This window comes from Camarhynchus parvulus, chromosome 3, assembly GCF_901933205.1.
Source record: "Camarhynchus parvulus chromosome 3, STF_HiC, whole genome shotgun sequence".
Taxonomy (NCBI): Eukaryota; Metazoa; Chordata; class Aves; order Passeriformes; family Thraupidae; genus Camarhynchus; species Camarhynchus parvulus.
The window spans coordinates 35,726,869-35,745,137 of NC_044573.1; the positions used below are offsets into that span (position 1 = coordinate 35,726,869).

The window sequence follows — 18,269 nt, forward strand, 5'->3', positions numbered from 1 at the left end:
TGTTTCAACCAAAAATTGGTTGGAGCTACTAATACAAATTTTTGGTGCCTGATTTGAAAGGAAGCACACTTGCTATTTCTTCACAGTTCAGGTAAAATATTCATTGTCTCAGCCTGGAATCCACAGTAGATGTGTGGATCAGGCAGTGCTTAATGGCACAGCACTCAGCACAGTGTTAAAAGTAAGCAAACAGGGAAACTGTGACAAACTTGTGATCCACAGGTGCTTCCCAAGTGGGTACAGAGAAGTGCTTGAACTCAACCTAAAAACCTCTCCTAAAGGGAAGTCCACCACTCTTTTTTTCAAAGCACTGAATAATTTCTTTAAATGCTAATGAGATGAGCAATGTCCTTTTGTTATAAAAAAGTTTAATGACTAGCATGCTTGCTCAAGATGGGACACTTCAGAGTTCCTTTATCTGCCAGAATAATTTCTAATCTACATTTTATACCTATGAGGAGATGCCCTAACCCATAAAATGTAGAAACAATTCTTGGAACAGGTCTAGGAACCCAGTCTCTTTCCCAGAGCCCTTAATTACTCACAGTATGAGTCATGCTCACTCCTGCTTTCTGGCTCAATTTGGAATTGTTTTTTTGAATGTAACTGTATGATTTCAGGAGGAAACAGAGAATGGTGCCACTTGGAATAATCTTCTTCTTCTGATTAAAGCATTCCTGGAAAGTAAGGATTTGTGACTCCTAGACATAATAGGACACATTTCTCATCTTTCTAGGTGGGAGTTCTCACTGTATGTTAGTGTTTTAAGAAGGGAGGAGGAGAAGGGTGCGCTATCTATTTTTTCCAGATTAAAATACAGTGTCATTATATCAAGAGTGTGATTTGGTACGTGTATGCTTCAAGAATATTCATTGAATCTGTCAAGGTTTAGTAACAGTGTATGTATTTTCTCTAGGCTACATTTGATTTAGGAATGATTCTAAGCATGATGCTGTTTAATCATGCCATGTCTTATGGCAATGCTACATAGATGCAAATGGTGCATTTTTAGATTTTTAAGAATTGAAGGTGATACATTTAGTGTGTTGCAGGTGTTTAATTGATCTTACAGAATCTTAAAATGTTATAGGTGTTCAGTTTGAGCTTCGGCACAAAACCTGAAAACTGAAAATATCTTCTGGATCTGGGTCAAAGTATCTTTTGGGCATAGGTATCAAACTAAACCTCATGAGAGTATCGAAGTGCTACGGTTCTGTAGAGTAAACAATTTCCAAAGATAAATGTAAACTTATTAGAAGATTTAATGGAAATCTAGAGTGGATGCTAAAGGATTTATATTCATCAAGTGTTTTTATTTTTACAACACTGAGAATGCTTCAGTGGTAAAAAGAATATGCATATATTATATACATAAATTTATATGATACTAGATGGAAAAACTTGGGAGTCAAGTAAATAAATAGTAAGTTGTCAGTTAAGTGATCTATAAATATGTCTCAACAGGTTAAGTTAGTCCCATATTCTTCCCATATAATTCTGACCTGATATTTCATTAAATTAGTATTACTCTTTTTATTGTAGACATTTTGGAAGCAAACAGGCTTCCATTTACTTTTATGGTTTTATGCCTCATAGACTTCATTAAAAGTGGACATGTTTTTATAATCCTATGTAATCAGGTTGTGATCTTCTGCCTAACCCACTTCAGCAAAATATTTAAGCATATACTCCAGAGTCACTAGCAGGTACTTCTCTTTTCAATCAACTACTTAAGGACATGCATAAGTTTGTGTATGTCTTGTTCCCATGGTCTTACAGAGGGCTCTGTCATCTTTGTAAGGACTTGAGTATTTTGGGTAACAGCCACTGCTCAGTCAGGGCTCCTGTCCTGTTGCAAATTTAAGTGCCTTGGCCTGAGACAGCTGCCATGTCTGTAAGTTTATGGGTTGTTCAGTGTCACTGAAAACTAAAAGTAGTTTTGGAACAGATCTCCATTTTTAAGGGCTTCTAACAGAAGACAGCTTTTAAGAAGAAGGGTCTTTCTGTGTTACATGGCGGGTGTTGGGATTGGTCAGGCTTCTTGCTAACTTAGTAATTACAAACATGTTGTTTAGGTGAGTAAAGGGTAAGTAATGTTGCACTCCATCCAGCTCCCACATGGATCACCAGCCATCACTGAACAAGCTTCTTCTCTACTGACTTGCTTGCATTTCTGCTCTTTGTTGAAAGGAAAACAACAGCTGCTAGTAAGCTGCCAGTTTCCTGTTTGTTGTGGGAGTAGGAGGATGAGGAAGGAGGGAGAGGTTAAAATCTCTGACCTCAGTCCAGCACTGCACTTCCTAGAGCAGCTGAGTCACCCTGGGAGGGAAAATGTGCTGCAGCACTGGAAAAGACCTGGCATAGGTTATGGGCTGGTCTCCATCTACAACTGGAAGCTGTTTTCATTCAGCAGGCTGCACTGCAGGGTACCATTCCTGCCCACAGAAAGTTACAGAGACTCTCCTGGTTTTAGTGTGGATTAAGTCAGGTCTGTTATGGCAAGCACAAATCAGTTAAGACATAATGAGTGCAATTATGAGTTTGAATCTGCCAACATGAGTACTAGGAGTTTCATTGACACTTTTGGGAACCAGAAGTAGACTAATGCATTATGCTTTTGGAAGTCTCCTTAAATTTCAACTAGTTTTAATATTAACATTAGGAAAAGACTGAAAAATCTGCCTTGGAAACTAAATGTGTAGCTGCCACTTGAGTAGAGAGACAAAATTTTCAAGTTGTAGTTGGTGTTAGAATGATTGTAGTCAGTGTAAAGATGGGAAAAGTATGTGTTCAGAACTGTAGTAACGTTGCTGTATTTTTACTATGCGTGTTTAACGATTTTACACTTTGTGCAACATCTAAGGAGAATCTCCATGTTTTATTTAAGCAGTTATTTTAAATAATTCACTGATATTTGAAATTAACTATCTCAGTCCAAAGCCTGCTACTCAACATCATCACTTAATTTTTTTCAGATAATAGGCAAAGCTTTAGAACTAGCTAAAACAATGACCCTTTTTTCTTCCCCATCATTACAGTCAACCAAGTGCCAGCTTTAAAGTAAGCTGCAGGGATAAATGAATGGAAGCCAACCAATGGCAGCTTGGTTGTCCTGCGTTGGCAGTTTATATACTTTAATGATGGAAACAAATTAATCTGGTGGGTTCTGGGTTTTTTTTTTCTGTTGAACATTTGGAACACTTTTGAAATGAAGCAAAAGATCTGACTAAATGTAAGGTATCTCTGTTGTAACATTCAAATTATGAAAAAATCTCTTGACTCTTATGAAAAGCATTTATGTGATCATAGTGCCAAAATTTTAGTCCTATATGCTTAATAAAGTACTGGGCTTTGCCAAGAAGTTAGCTTTTAGTGCATAGCTATACAGAGTTACTGCTCGCATTTTTGATGTTTAAGAATCAATAAACGGTTTTCTGTAGTCTGAAAAGCAACCTTAAGTGGAGGAAAGAAACAATCAATAGAAATAAAAAGCTGGTTAATGGAAAACTATCTTGTTTTGGCAAAATTGAATTCAGTATTTATTTTGCAGTGTTATTATATCTGTGACTGTTTACACTGATCAGCCAGTATATGAAGTGAAGTTTAGTATTCTAAAATGCAACAGCTCTGTTAGGTAAATCCTAGATGTTTCCAAAATGAATCTTCAACTTTATATTTTCCAAACGTGGTATTTGTAGCTGGTTTTCAAAAGTAATTATTTGAATATTTCAGAGCAAATAGGATGAAAGATATCCTGATTTCAAAGATTTGTTTTGTTTTTTAACACAAATTTGACTGGATAACTGAAGACATAAGTGGCACACATTTTGAAAAAGATTTAATTAAGGTTGCCTGTACAATCTTTAATTTTAACTTGTTGTTTTTGCTTAACTATTTTTCACAAAGTCTTATAATATTTTAAATATACTTATATAACAATTTAGTTGTCAGGCTCTGCAAGTATATAAATGATCAGTATTTAACTGATGTATTTTTTTTTCAGCTTACCATGGATATGGTCCTATCATGGAATGTCCACAAGGCTACAAGAGAATCAATGCTACATTTTGTCAAGGTATGATAGCACCCAAATTGGTTGTGTTTAGTTTTAGTACTGGCTTTCTGTGACAGCTTCTTTGATATTGGTGATTTAGATGATTTAATCTGGTCCACTGATTTATATTTGGGAAAAAATGTTGAGTATACTTTTGACTCTTTCTAAATACTGACAACTCTGTAAGAGTGAGTTTTTTTCCTCCAGGGAAAATAACTTCTGAAACTTTTATGTATACCCTCATTTTCTTTGATGATGTATAAAGATGATTTCATAAGGATTTTTTAACTTTGTTTTTCTGTAGAAATGCATTGTTTTGTCAGGTTTTTTTGCTAAAGAGTGAATCTGTGGACATACTCAGTTAAGTCAGATGAAACTAGCAATACAGAACAATTTTTGTTATCATGAAAGTATAGAGTAATCAGAGAACAATTCTTTTGGACTCAAGAGAATAGGCACAACAGTACTGAAAAAAGCCAGATAACATCCCTGGCAAGTGGAGATGAAAAGAATGAGTACTTGGCTGCCATTAAAATGAACCACCTGTTTCCAGAATGTGCATAGTGCAGGTGAGGATGTGTGGAGTTAGACACAGGCTAGTTGTGTTATTCCGAGATTATTATTGCCTGCTGGCAAATACAGAAGTTATCGAAACATACAGGGTTGTGGGGTCTGCATGATCATGCAGCTACAAAGCAAAGCTTGGGACATTTGGATTCTCCTGGTCTGTAGCATCTGACATCTGAAGTGATGACCACATACAAGTGCTCATTCTGTCTGTGTATCTTGGAGCACTGCACAGAGGTGCCAGGTGAGGATGTAGGTAAAAGCTTAATTGCTTGTCTGTCTGGTTTGGCACAGCACAAGAAAAAGGAGCTCTGAGACAATGTAAGCAATCTTGCAGCACTGTTCTGGAGAGAGATTTGGGAAGAAAGGGAAAAACTAGTTCAAGTGAAGCTGATACTGCTGTGGCCAGGATTCTTGATCAGTGTTGATACTGCAAGCAATAAAGAGGTCCAAACAAACAGTAGTGCTGGTGAAGAGCTGGATAAAATGAAAGAATAGTTGATGTTTACAAAGGATATTTGTAAGCATTTTGGACATAAATTTAATCTTATTTAACAGAAAATTTTCACTTTGCATGTTGAGGGAATGTACAATAGCCAGTAGCATAAAGAAATTATTTGCCCACCAAAATAATAAAGTTGTAGAGCACTAAACACAAACATCATGCTGTTTCACTGCTGAGGGAGATGTGAGCTGCTCTCTGCAGCTACCTGAACCTGTCTGTTGCTCAGATCTCTGCCTAGTGGTTTACCAGCTTGCAGGGTAGGGACATTTGGAGGACTGGATGGGTCAAAACACTGAAAAAGTAAATGGAGGAGAGCAGCCAATTGCATCTCAAGAGCTTGTTCCCTGTTCTGCAGTGAAAGACTGTAAAGTCCTCTTAGTAAGTAAAAGGGATGGGGAGATGTTGATGGCAATTTGCTAATGAGGACTGCCAAGTGAAAAGGTGAATGAACTGAGTGTCAGATGTAAATGGGCAGCCTTTTAACGCCTCAAATTAAATGTGCAGGTGATGCACTTCAGCAAGACAGTCCCAGCTATTTTGAAAGAGATTGTCTTGCTCCACATATCAGTCATGAGGTTTTTCAGAGTCTGCAAAAGAGAGATCTTCTAACTTTGACCCTAGAAAGTGTCTAGAAGATGCCATGATGGATTAGTCCCCTCATGCAACCTTCTGAGCATGATCCAGCTTTTGATATCTTCAGTAGTCGTGTGTATACCCCATAGAACACACAATGGTTTCAGACAGCAGCAACCCAGCAGGCATTTCAAGGCGAGTGGGGCATTCAGCTTGGTTCAAGAGGTTGAACCTAGGTGTTGGCAAACCTTATTTCATGAAAACTAAGATCCATTTTCAGGGGTTATGGACAGTTAGAAATGCTCTGCTGCTTGTGAAGGCTGCCAGAAATAGGCCAGGAAGTTGTTTCACTGAGCAGTGACAGGCTGATAGAGAGAGAACATATGACTGTGGCTAGGAGCATAAGAGGGAACTGAGCACCGCCACGGTAGTGTACAGAAATAGATTTGTACCTGGTAGGCTAATCATTGGGGTTTCACTGGGTTTTGATCGTTCTTCCCCTGACATATTTTTGTACTACATGACTAAAATTGCAAGAAGTATGAGGCTTTAAACAGTTGGTTTTGTACTGCTGTCACTATCCCAGAAGAGAGTGAGCTGTAGACTCTAAAAATAACTTGTAGTTGATACATGGAAATTTATAATGTAGTGTTTAATCGTAAAATGATAGTAGGATTATCTTACCAGACTGTTGATGAATTTAGGATGGGGACAATCTCCTAACTTTCTGGAGAGGGATTTGGTAGTGGCTGTTGAAGATTCCCCTTATTGCTTTACTGAGGTTTAAATAGCTCCTGTGTAATTTGGTCACTAACACATTCCAATAAGGAGACACAAAAGGGAGAAGGAATCCCCATGAAACAAAGCACAATGGAATTTAGTCCTATTGAAGTAAGTAACTAGATTACCATTTTCTTTCAGAGGGTCAGGATTTTGACCTCTGTTTGAACATTCTTCAGGAAAGCTAGCTTCCTATGTGAAAGCTGCTGGCAGGGTGCATTGCAGCCCTGAAATGGTCATTAGCATGAGCTTCTCAGTGGGTCAGCCAGAAGTGTCCTGTTTGTTTATGTGAAGCAGACATGTTTTTCTGTAAGAGAAGAAGCCAGGGCTAATGAAGAAAAAGCTGTCCATATCACTAACATGGACAGCCACAGATGGCAGAAGAAAACTGTGAGCTGCTGGTGTGGGAGTATTCATATTCCTTTAAGAATCCTTACAATTAAATTGGAAGTGAGTGGAACAGCATGTCCATATGCAAGTATAAGTTTTAATTAAATTATTCTCTGCTGAAAGGGTACACATGCTGTGTCCATGCTTAGAAAGGGCCAGGGCTGCCAGACCAAATAGTAATGGGGATATATTTCTGAATCCCTGCCTGCAGCTAGAAGAGATTGGTTTTTTCACCTAGATGTTGTCCAACTTTCACTGCCTTTGAAAACTCAGGCCTAAAAGCCTAATTAACCTTTTGTTCTACTTTGGTTTTGCAGTCAAAAGTCTACATAGGCTTCATCAACTAAGGAATATTAGTGTGAATAATTACCAGATCATTATTTTTTTCCTTTCAAGCGAGTGAACTAATGTAATCAAGCATTCTTCTCTCTAATGTGTAAGTAGGACCACAAAGAACCATCTGTGGGTATGTTAATTCAAGCAGTTTAGTGTAATTACTATCAAGAAATCTTTTTACCCCCTCAGTAATTATCTTTTCAAGGGGGTGATTTATTACATGTACCGCACATGGATGCCCTAAGGCTGTCATTAGAGCCAAAATACAGCTTATCAGTGTTGCAACTTCTTTGTTAGAATCCACATGCAATGCTAATTTCTGGTTCCCTGCTTAAAGTTATACTTACTGTTTCCTCAGTCTACTAATGGTTTTCTTGGAAAACTGAAATAGAATGGAAAAAACAGCTGGTGAAAAGGTTGGATTTATTTTTCAGGAAACTAATATATTGCCAACAGAGCACTTTAGAAATCTTATCTTGAAGAACTGGAAAAATATCTGAACACTTGTTTTGCAATGAAGTAAAAAGTGCATGGAAGTTCTTGGAAAGTCCCTATATTATTAAAATTAAATGTTTATGAGCTTGCAGAAACTAGTACTTGTATATTGATAGATCAAATTCTATAATCACTTGCTCGGGGGACTTGAAGCACTTTTCCCTTGGCTTCATCATGGTTTAAGATAAATTTTGAAGGTATATTCTTCCCCCCTACATTTGTCCCTAAAATCCAGTAATAAATTTGTTTTCTCTGCATGCTATATGTTTATTTCACTCCTTTTAAGTAATAAAAGAGCTTTGTTAATAAGAAATGCTGTTTAATGTTACTCACTAAGTCAACAACCATCTTTCAAAGAAGTTCTTTTGTGATGATCATAGTGAGAAATAAATATATCTCCAGAAACTGGGCTGGGTTGCTGTTTGGACATTGATTATGTGTTTGAGAAGTGTGGCTCTGCAAACTGGCATTCCGGTAAATTCCGCGCAAAAGCACAAAACAAGTTGGACTGATTTCTTCTGCTGCTCTTCTGCTAGCTCACAGAAATCAGTGGGTCAGTTCTTAGAATAAGCAACTGTTTTTTCTCTGATTTAAAAAAAAATTGCAACAGTTTATTTGAGAACAAAGCCTTGTTTTTTGTTTCTTCTACCTCTCATTCTCACTAATCAAGTAATTATTGAAACTATCAACTATAATGGAGGCAGTAAAATCTGGATATTGGATTTTTCTTAGAGGATATTAATAGTGGTTAATGTAGCTATAGGAGAAACAATTGGAACGGTATTTTCTGTGCTGTTAATAGGTAATTGATTGTAATTGATATTTCATAAGGAGAATAAAAACTGATGCCTGCATATTGAGTCAATTTGGAGGTCAATCAGTCAGATGGCACTCACAGTGAAGCCTAGTATTTAACTTACCAAAATGTATCAAATTTTCACAATTGACATAAATTATATGTTCCAGTCTAAATTTACAGCATGATTTATTATGCATGCTAAAGCACTTAGAGCATGAAAACATCTATCAAGGCAGATATTACTAAATAACATTTAATGACTGACCACTAGGTTATTTTTAATTAAGAAGTTGCCCAAATACTTTGGCAAATTCTAATTAGTATATAATTGATCTAGACAGCTTTCTTTGCTTAAATGCAGCAGAGAGTTTTAAGGGTGCGTGGTACTTACTGAAAGGCAAGTTGTTCTCTTTGCATCAGAAGGGGACAAATATTTTCCATTTGGTTTTGTTACTTAGCAGTTTAAACAAAGTCAGTCAGTTTTTGATAAGCATAGAGGTGGGATTTCAGAGCTAACTATAGAAGACCCCCTTCAGAAATTTATCTCTCCACAGGGCTTAGGCCTGTAGTCAGCTACTGAGATTGCTTGTGTCCTCCAGCACCAACCACTTGGGACAGAGGGGTGAGATGGGCTGCAGTGCATCTCTAGCCACAAGTTTATTCTAAAGAGTTCAGTGAAGTTACCAGGGCTGTGGTGATCTGACTAGAAATCCCTGCTTCTAGAAGTTCCTATTCTTGGTCCGAATTTTATAAGAACCTTCTGGATATCATGACTGTCTTAGCTGAAAGCAGTTGCATATTTCACTTTTCATGCCTTGTTATGTGCTGTATTAATAATAGTGAAATTATATGTTGTTTTCTTCTAATGCATCTAATGTGACTTTGAAAATTGGACTGGTTCATTGTTTTTTGAGTCATATTAATTAATGTAATCAAAAATCACCTACCGAATTTGTAATATAGCAGACTCAATGATACAAGTGAGATATATTGTTTCAGAAGAGGGGTTATTTTTTAAATTTTTACTAAATCACTTAACATTCTTCAGCCTTGTTTATGAAAATTTTAAATGCCTTTTTTAGTTACTTCAGCATAAAATAGTAATAAAATCAAACCCCAGTCCCATTTTGATAGTGGAACCTATAATTTCCAAGCTGTCAGTTCTCCTGAAAAGAAATTTGACCGCATTATTTACCTCAATAGTAGCAGTGGTTTCTTTCAAAAAAGACTATTTTTTTTGCATTAACATTGTTTAAAATTCTTGCAGTAACCCCTGACCTTTTTTAATTCATAGACAGCTTTTCTTGAGTAAAACTGTTTTCTTTAAAATGGATAGATTTAAATAACATAATATTAGAAGATTGCAGAACACAATAATAAATGTATAGGTTTGGTTGTAGAATTTTAAGATAATACTTAAATGTGGTTAAAGTTTCCAAGCAGCAATGACTTTGATAAGCATAACTTCAATGTGCCTGGAAATGAAAGAATGAATTTAATTTTATAGGAATGTTTCAAATTCCTGCATTCTGTGACCAAATATGGGCATTGCTCACTATCTGAAAAGGGTGCGCAGTGGCCTTGCTCTGTGTGTCTGAATGACTTACTAGTCTGGAGGCAGAGAAGACAGCTTTACACCACCTCAGCATTTCTGCATTAGGCCAGCTGGGTCTGGGTGGTCTGAGAAGCTGTTGTAATGGGTAATACAGCCAAAACACAGCGAATTTCTCTTCCTAAATAGCCTTGCAGCTGGAAGCTGCCAAAGGGAAACGCTGCAGAGCTGATACTCCAGCCATCAGCTTTTGTAGGGGGCTCTGTAGCAGGACAGCTCTCTGCTGATCATCAGTCCTTCTGCACCACTTTGCTTGGCTGTAGCAGCCATCACCTTCAGGCTGTGTTGGCCTGTTAATGTGTAGAACAGAGGCAGGTTGTGGGCATTTCCATATTTGCTTGCTATTTCAGTAAAAAGGGAAATTAAAGGAGCTTTATGGTGTAGTAAATAACTCGGCATGTTTTACAGTAACCAAGCAAAGCATATTCTTTCAACAGTAAGTGACAGGTACAGATCTCATTTTAAGCAGGGACAGGAATTTTTCCTAGGATTGGATGTTTACACTTAGCATGGTTTGTTATTCTTGGATAAAGGATACTCAGGCTGCGTTAAATGTCATTAATCCTGGAATAAAGCTGAAATGATTCACTTCCTGGATGTAATTGAATTAGGTATAACATTGCTCAAGGAAATGTGCTTGTAGTTGCTTGTAGGTTTCCAGTAAAGAACCAAAGTACTGTTGGACAGCAGCTAATGCAGTCACAAACACTGTTTTAATCTAATTTAAAAGCCAGTGTAGAATTGGAGAATGCAAGCAGAATATTGGAAGTTCTGAGCCTCTGCAGCATGTCTTCCCCTCCAGCAGAGAGTTCTGTGCATTGTCATTCAGTTGAGAAAGAGATTCTACTGCAATTGTACGTTTCTGTACATAAATACCTCTACATCAGTGAGAGGGAAACCTTTCATTAGGTGTGAAAATGTTTGTCACTGAAATTTAAGTGCCTTAGGACAGAATTTGAAGTTTTGATTGAGGCATTTCTTTTTTGGTCGTCGCAATTCCCCAGTGTGCAGTGTATGTAAGAGAGCTGAACAAGTAAATCCATACTTGAGGAAATACAGGTGGAGGTGTTGAAAAATCACTGAGGGTTTTGATCTTTAGGCAAGCAAGAAGTGCTTAGAGAAGAGTAACAGATAAGGGTCAGGTTGTTTTTTAGAAGCTTCCTGCAATTTTTTATTTCTTCTGAAGTATTTAGTCTAAATCACAGTTACTAGAAAAAAATAGGTGATGTTAACTGTTGCCTGCACTTAGACTGAACGAAATTTGGTTTAGTATTGTGATACTCAGCCCATGCAAATGTCTATATGTGGTCAAGAGTAAAAGCAGTTCTTTATCTGATTGTGTTAAATATATGTGGACCAAGATTCTAGTAAAGTGCTTTGGGGTATTTCTAGTATGAAACCTTGATGATTGCCTTACACTGGACAAAAATAAAAAAAAAATTTCTTTATGAACATTCATAGAAAGCAAGCAGGAAAAACATGAGTAAATTTTCTTTTTGTTATCCGGCTTATCCATTCATTTCCATCTTTTCTCTTCTAATAATGGATGTAAAGTTCTTTGAAGATGAATATTTTTTTTTAACTTACTAAAGCTATATAATTATCATGGTTTATAACAAGTTCAAGTTACTGTGTGCTTACTTGTTTAAGTGAACACCATCTTATATTGTTCCCACCCTCCTGCTTTGCTTGGTTGGTTTTGAGGGTTTTTTTTTTCTTGTTGTTGTTGGTTTTTTTAATTCATGAAGATAGTACTATGTTCATAGTTGTACTCTCCCTGTAAGCAGGCAGGCATGCAGTTAGAAAATGGCTGTTATATCTTGCTTTTTTTCACCAGGAAATTCAGTGGCAGTGAGTCATTAACACATTGCGTTTTCTGAGAGCAGGCTGACCTAACACCCAGAAGACCTATAAAAAGGTGTGGGAAGGTATCAAACACCAACTGTTGTTGTTGTTAAGAGAGCCTGTTTTAAATTCTCCTTAGTGGGACAGATTAGCAGCAGTTTGGTTACAGTGTCTGGGTTGTTTGAAGCTGGGAGCATGGAGGGTGACCTCGCCATATATCAAGCTGTGCTTAGAAAAGGGTATAGGAGGAACTGAGCCACAGCAGACTCAGCTGTGTACAGTGTACAGTGCTGTGTACAGTGTGCAGTGCTGCAGCATCGCTGTTAAGACCTTGATCTGTGTATTTGGGTGACCTTGTGAGAGCAGTCACCAACAGGGCGCTGGGATGGCATCTGGCTTCCACTGCCATCTCAACTGACTGTAAGGATGAGTCAGACTTTCATGGGCATGGATTACTAAATCCAGGGACACAGTGTGCCAAGGACCAGTTCCACATATTTGGCATGGATAATACTGAAGGGTAACAGCAAAGGGTCAGGCTGTCAGTCAGTGCAGAATTGACAATGCTTTTTTCATGACACTGGGGTTATACCCATTTATTACCTTTGAGAAAGGGTCAAGTCATTCATATTATCAAACACCAACTGCTAAAAAATCAATTCTTTATTTACCAGTTCTGTATAAATTATAAATGACAATGCTTACTCTGAGAGTTCTTTATGGAGCCATGTGAGGTGCTGTATGGAATATCTCCTGGTTTAAACTCTCTATTTGTTTTGTATCACTGGAACAGAGGCTTTTTACCAATGAAACTTAATTGCTCTCCTTTGCTCAAAAACTGAAAGTCTATATTGAGTTGGTTTTTGGAAAGCTATATGTGTAGTTTTATAGTACTACTACATAACCCCTTAGTAATTCCTCTGTGTAGATGAAGGCATTTGATCAAATTACTCCTCAAGCATGCCATCATGCTTGAGGAGTAGTTTGAGTTTGTACTTCTGCACAAGACATTATTCAGACATTTTTCTCTAGTTTTACAATGGAGCACATGAGTTCTTATTCCTATGCTAATGTAAAATTGAAATATTTTTAATGTCCTTATATAAGAAATAGTGGGCTAAAAGAAAAAAAGTCTGCTAATATTGAATCAGATTTCCTTTTGAGCTGCTTGAACAAGTTGATTCCAATGCAATTTGCACAGCTGGGCAGGCTGGCAGGTGGTAGGAAAACCTTTTGGATAGGTGGCTTTTACCACAGTCTGAAATTAAGTGGATAGTAAATCTGGGAGGAGGTTTTTTGTTTCTGCTCATGTTGTTAAACACTATTCCTATGTGTATATGTGTTTCTTTTGAAAATTTGAGTTTGTTTTTTTTTTTTCTTCCAGCTTCTGGCTTGTTTCTGGGGAATCCCTAGACAAGCTTGTCTAATTCAGCATAGAGCATCAGCTCAGTTATTCTATGAGCTCATTGAGTAGACATGACCAGGAAAAGAGGCATTAAAGTGCACTATAATTAAGTTATGCTGAGGCAGTGGCACATGCATGATGAAGTTAACTTATAAAATTGTACAAATTTAGCAAAAGGAATATCTGTATCAGTAACTTAGAAGGAATTTTAGTTGATATTTACATATATATGAGCTGGTACTTAAATGTAGCAGTGTCTACATTAACTATCAATAGCAGAACTCATGTGAATGGGGAATTATGTTTTTAGCACAAGACATACAACAACAGTTCATCTGTAAAGAGATCGAATACTGAGGCAATAATGACAGCATCTGTGAATGTTTCCTGCAGAATAGTTGAATCATTTGGAAAAAAGGATGACTGTCTATTCATAAATTACAGGAAGATCCCATGTATCCACAAATTAGCCACTCCAGGAAATAATGCCTTGAAACATTCATACTTCTAATATTCAAATAATAAAGTTTATCCATATATAGATTTTTTTACATTCCTTAAAAGGAAGTTGGATGTATATGAGTAAATTATATTATCTAATAAGTGAAGAATGCATCATTAATAAATTTTAACATTCAAAATACAAATGCACTTATGTTAAGCCATGTAATTACTTACCTTGCTTAAAAAGATGTAGAAGGGTAGAATTATTCTCCTAGATAGAAAGGAAAAGTGCCACCCATTTCATGCTAACATATCTGTAAATAGCAATGTATTTTAACATTTAACAAAGAAGAGACTTAGTCTTTTTACTGAAAATAAGAACTGTAAAATCTAAGTCAAATTGTCATTATTTAAAATAAACTGTCTTCCTTACCGATGTAAAACTTAAATTCTGTTTTCATGAGACAAAGCATTTCTGCTAATTCTAATTCCAGAAAAAGTAATCAAAAAAGTGATACATTATGTATGTCACTTGGCAGACAGCTTCCATTTTCTCCCAGTCGTATATGTTAGTTTTCCTGTAAAGAAAAACATATACTGAGAATTTGGAAAGGGAGAAAGTTGTTTGAAATTGTCTGGGTATTACAATGTAGGAAGTAGAGAAATTATTTTCATTACGTGTATCAATTTCTCCTGTGTTTTTCCTCTTCCTCCAAAATCTGTATGTGGTTTTTGTTCATAAGTGTATGTGTAATTTGTGTAATTGTGTTGAGGATTTTCATTTTGAAATTAACCCAGATAATGACGTTTTTCCTGTACTCAGAGTAAAGGATACTATCTTTTCCTCTAGCTTATTTCTGACATCAGAGAAAATGCTTTATCAAAGCAAGTAGAATCATTTTGTGGTTTAGCATTTGAAGACTGAACTGACAACCCAAATTGCCAACAGATAGAAAATTCAGTAGAGGGTTCTTGAGTGTTCCAGTATTATCTTTGTATTAGCTTCTAGATATTTCAGAGTATTTTGTTCCATCAGGGTCCTAGTTGAGCCTAATTTTGGAAAATAGCATATTAATAATATGTCCTTTCCTCCCAACAACTTTACAGCAGCATCACTGTGTTTCTATTTAGGGACGTTTCAATAATGTCTTTAGTTTGTTAACTGTCAAGATTTAAGTTCATTTCTTTAATACTCACAAATTATAATGGTGTTGGAATAGTGATAATCTTTCTTCTGGGATCAGCTGGGACTGTGTAGGTGCCTTTGATCATATTTTGAGATTTCAGGATAAAAGAAAGAACCTAGTCTGATAAAGAAAATTCATAAAATTCAAGTACATCTGAAAATGTCTAGCTTGATAAATATTCTGTATTAATGCAATCCTTAAATAAGATCCTCCTGTTCTTATATGGGATGTCATCCTGCTTAAACATTGGACGGGACAAAAAGTAGACTACTGTACAAAAATATTTCAGCTGTTTTTTCTGTTCTTTTCTTACACCATTCTCCTCTTTATATAGTCCACTCCCTCTGAGGTCAGAAAGTCATATAGTCTGGGAATTTCACTTGAAAATTCCTTTGAGGCAGAGCTGATCCTTTGTAATTCATGTGGTTTCCATCACATTTCATCCAAAGTCCTAGGATATAAATTATTACTCCTTGTCACACGCAGCTAAGTGCATAGAAGTGAAGTTTATCCAGGTGGTGTCAAGATATTATATTAGGTAGAGCACTGGAAGAGCTGAGGGATAAGCTCAACACAGTATTTGAAAAAAAAATGTGCCTGATATGGCAACTGCCAGAGTCTGCTCTGCTCTACACTCTTGTGTCATGGGACAGGTAGCTAAACTTATGGAGAAAAATGAAGAAGAAAGAATCTTTCTATAGGTTTCCAAATGCAAACTTCGGCACGTCTGTTACATTTTGTATATTTAACCTCTTACCCTGAGTGATGGTGTTGAATTACAAAGCAACGTACAATGAGGTCAAATATAATGAGGTTGGTATTATAAAAGCTAAAAGGAAAGATAATAATTATTATATATTTTAGATAAATGATCACTAACACTTGATTTTTAAAGGACTAGCTGGAATTTCTAACTCCTACATGAAGTTTGTTTACCCAGCAGGGTCTTTTCCTGGCTTTGAGGATAGGGAGGAAAAGTCTGATGGAAAAATAATAGATGTAAATATTTTAAGGTAACTCTGTTTCAATCTACTCTCTCAATTTTTCTGAAAGAGGAGATCAAAATTTATGGCACAGATAATTATTAATTAGACGATTTAAAAAATTTATTTTTGTTACTATTTTGACGTTTGGATTCTCAGTGCAAACTGTGTTGTTGCTGTCTCCTGAAATAAAAACCTCGTTTGGCTGACTTAGTTCCAGATGGTATCCAGATGATTATTAGACAGGTCCTGTTTTAAGAGTAAGTAAACTACAAATGCAACCATGAGTGTGATATAGAGACCTGCGGCCCCATGCTTGGGGAATGGGAGAATTATTCAGTCAGACCCTGAAAGCAACACTTGCACAGGTGGCCTAGTGACAGCAAACTTTATTAAAGCAGTTCACAGAATTACAGAACACAGAGAGTTGGAAGGGGGCCCACAAGGATCATAGAGTCAAGCTCCTGGCCCTGCACAGCAGCATCTCCAGAAATTGCCCCAGGTGCCCAAGAGTATTCTTCAAACATGTCTTGAACTCTGTCAGCCTTGGTGCTGTGACCACTTCCCTGTGGAGCTGTTCCAGTGCCCAACCACTTCTGGGTGAAGAATTTTTTCCAAATATCCAGCTTAACAACTTATCCCTGACACAACTTTAGTCCATTCACTAGGGTGCTGTCACTGGTCACCACAGAGCAGAGATCAGTGCCTGCCCCTCCTCTCCTCCTGATGTGGAAGCTGTTACTGCAGTGAGGTCTGCCCTCAGTCTCTTCCAGGCTGAACAGACCAAGTGACCTCAGCTGCTCCTCATACAACTGCTCCTCAAGGCCCTTCACCATCTTTTCTGCCCTCCTTTGGACACTCTCTAATAGCTTAATGTCTTTTTTACATTGTGGCACCCAAAACTGCCCCCAGCACTCGAAGTGAGGCTGCCCCAGCTCAGAGCAGAGCGGGACAATCCCCTCCCTTGCCCTGCTGGTGATGCTGTGCTTGATGCCTCCCACGACAGGGTTAGCCCTCCTGGCTGCCAGGGCACTGCTGACTCATGTTCAACATAATTGTTAAGAAGTTGTGTTGCTGTTGCCACAGCTGCAATTCTTTCCATGTCAGGTGTGTTCTGTGCTCCCTGAAGCATGTTCTTGCCATCAAGTTCCATTGGGCTACAGATACTTTTGCATTGTGCTTCTTCAGCATAATGAACCACTGAGCACTCTTAAATATAAATACTAATAAAAACTGTATTAAATGTGGCAAGCAGTGTTCTACCCTTTGTAAAATACACTAGATTGGTTAAAACTTATGTCTTTGAATGTTCTTGTGAGCTGTGCAAGCAATCATCTAGTCAGGAGAAGAAGGGTCAATAAGCCGGTCAAAGAGTATTTGTTTTTCTAATTCAGAGTACTTAAGAATGATGTATAAATATAATTCTGTTTCTGATATGTTCTCAGCAGTGTTTTAAAGGGTTATCAATCACATGTCAGTATGGGGAAAAGTGTTGATTAGAGTGTTAACTTGTAACAGTTGTCCTTCATATATTTAAAAAAAAAGGGACAACTTCTGAGGAAAGAAAAACATTCATGTTTCAGTACATGTTTCAGCATCTGATTTTTTTCAATTTTCCCACAGATATCAATGAGTGTCAGTTACAGGGAGTATGCCCTAATGGTGAGTGCTTGAATACCATGGGCAGCTACAGATGTACCTGCAAAATGGGATTTGTTCCAGATCCTACCCTCTCAAGATGCATCCGTAAGTAATACTGCTAATCGAAGTACCAAATTAGATACTTGGTTACATTTCCACCTCTGCAGCTTTGATCTGAGTTGTTTCCATTAATAAAGATTTAGCCCAGGATGACCTTTGGCACATTTTCCTTTTAATTAAGAAGAATTAAAAATTAAGAGATAATTAGGAGAAAAAAAGTTGTGAATGTCATGAATGCAAATATTTCCCTCTGTTAGTTAGGTTTTACTTTGGTTACAATCAATGACCTCTGCAAGAAGAAAAGACAATGTAAAGAACAACTAAATTTTTCACTTTTTTTTTTGGCGAAGAATATGTACAAGTGAAAAATAGCTATAATCCTAAGTTCTTTCTCTGAGCTATCTTTACATTTATAAAATAAAGTGTAGTCTCAAGTCATAGGTGAGTTCTTTCTTTTTTTTTTCCTAGCTTAACTATCTTATGCTACTAGTTAATGACACTCAATTGCTGAGAGAGTTTCCCAGCAGTTTGAAGAACTTCATCCTTGATCTAGAGTAAGCTGGAATTCGGGAGCATTTGATGCAAAATTAGAA

At 37.0% G+C, this 18,269-nt stretch overlaps 1 protein-coding gene across 7 annotated transcripts in view; it reads left to right on the forward strand.

The window, feature by feature from the left end:
- LTBP1 (latent transforming growth factor beta binding protein 1) overlaps positions 1–18,269 on the forward strand; it is a 188,933-nt gene that overhangs the window by 100,569 nt on the left and 70,095 nt on the right. For all 7 annotated transcript variants that reach the window (XM_030944876.1, XM_030944878.1, XM_030944877.1 and 4 more), the window contains 2 exons: positions 4,004–4,075; positions 17,599–17,721. In XM_030944876.1, coding sequence (XP_030800736.1) covers positions 4,004–4,075; positions 17,599–17,721 — 195 coding nt within the window. The remainder of the gene's footprint in view (positions 1–4,003; positions 4,076–17,598; positions 17,722–18,269) is intronic.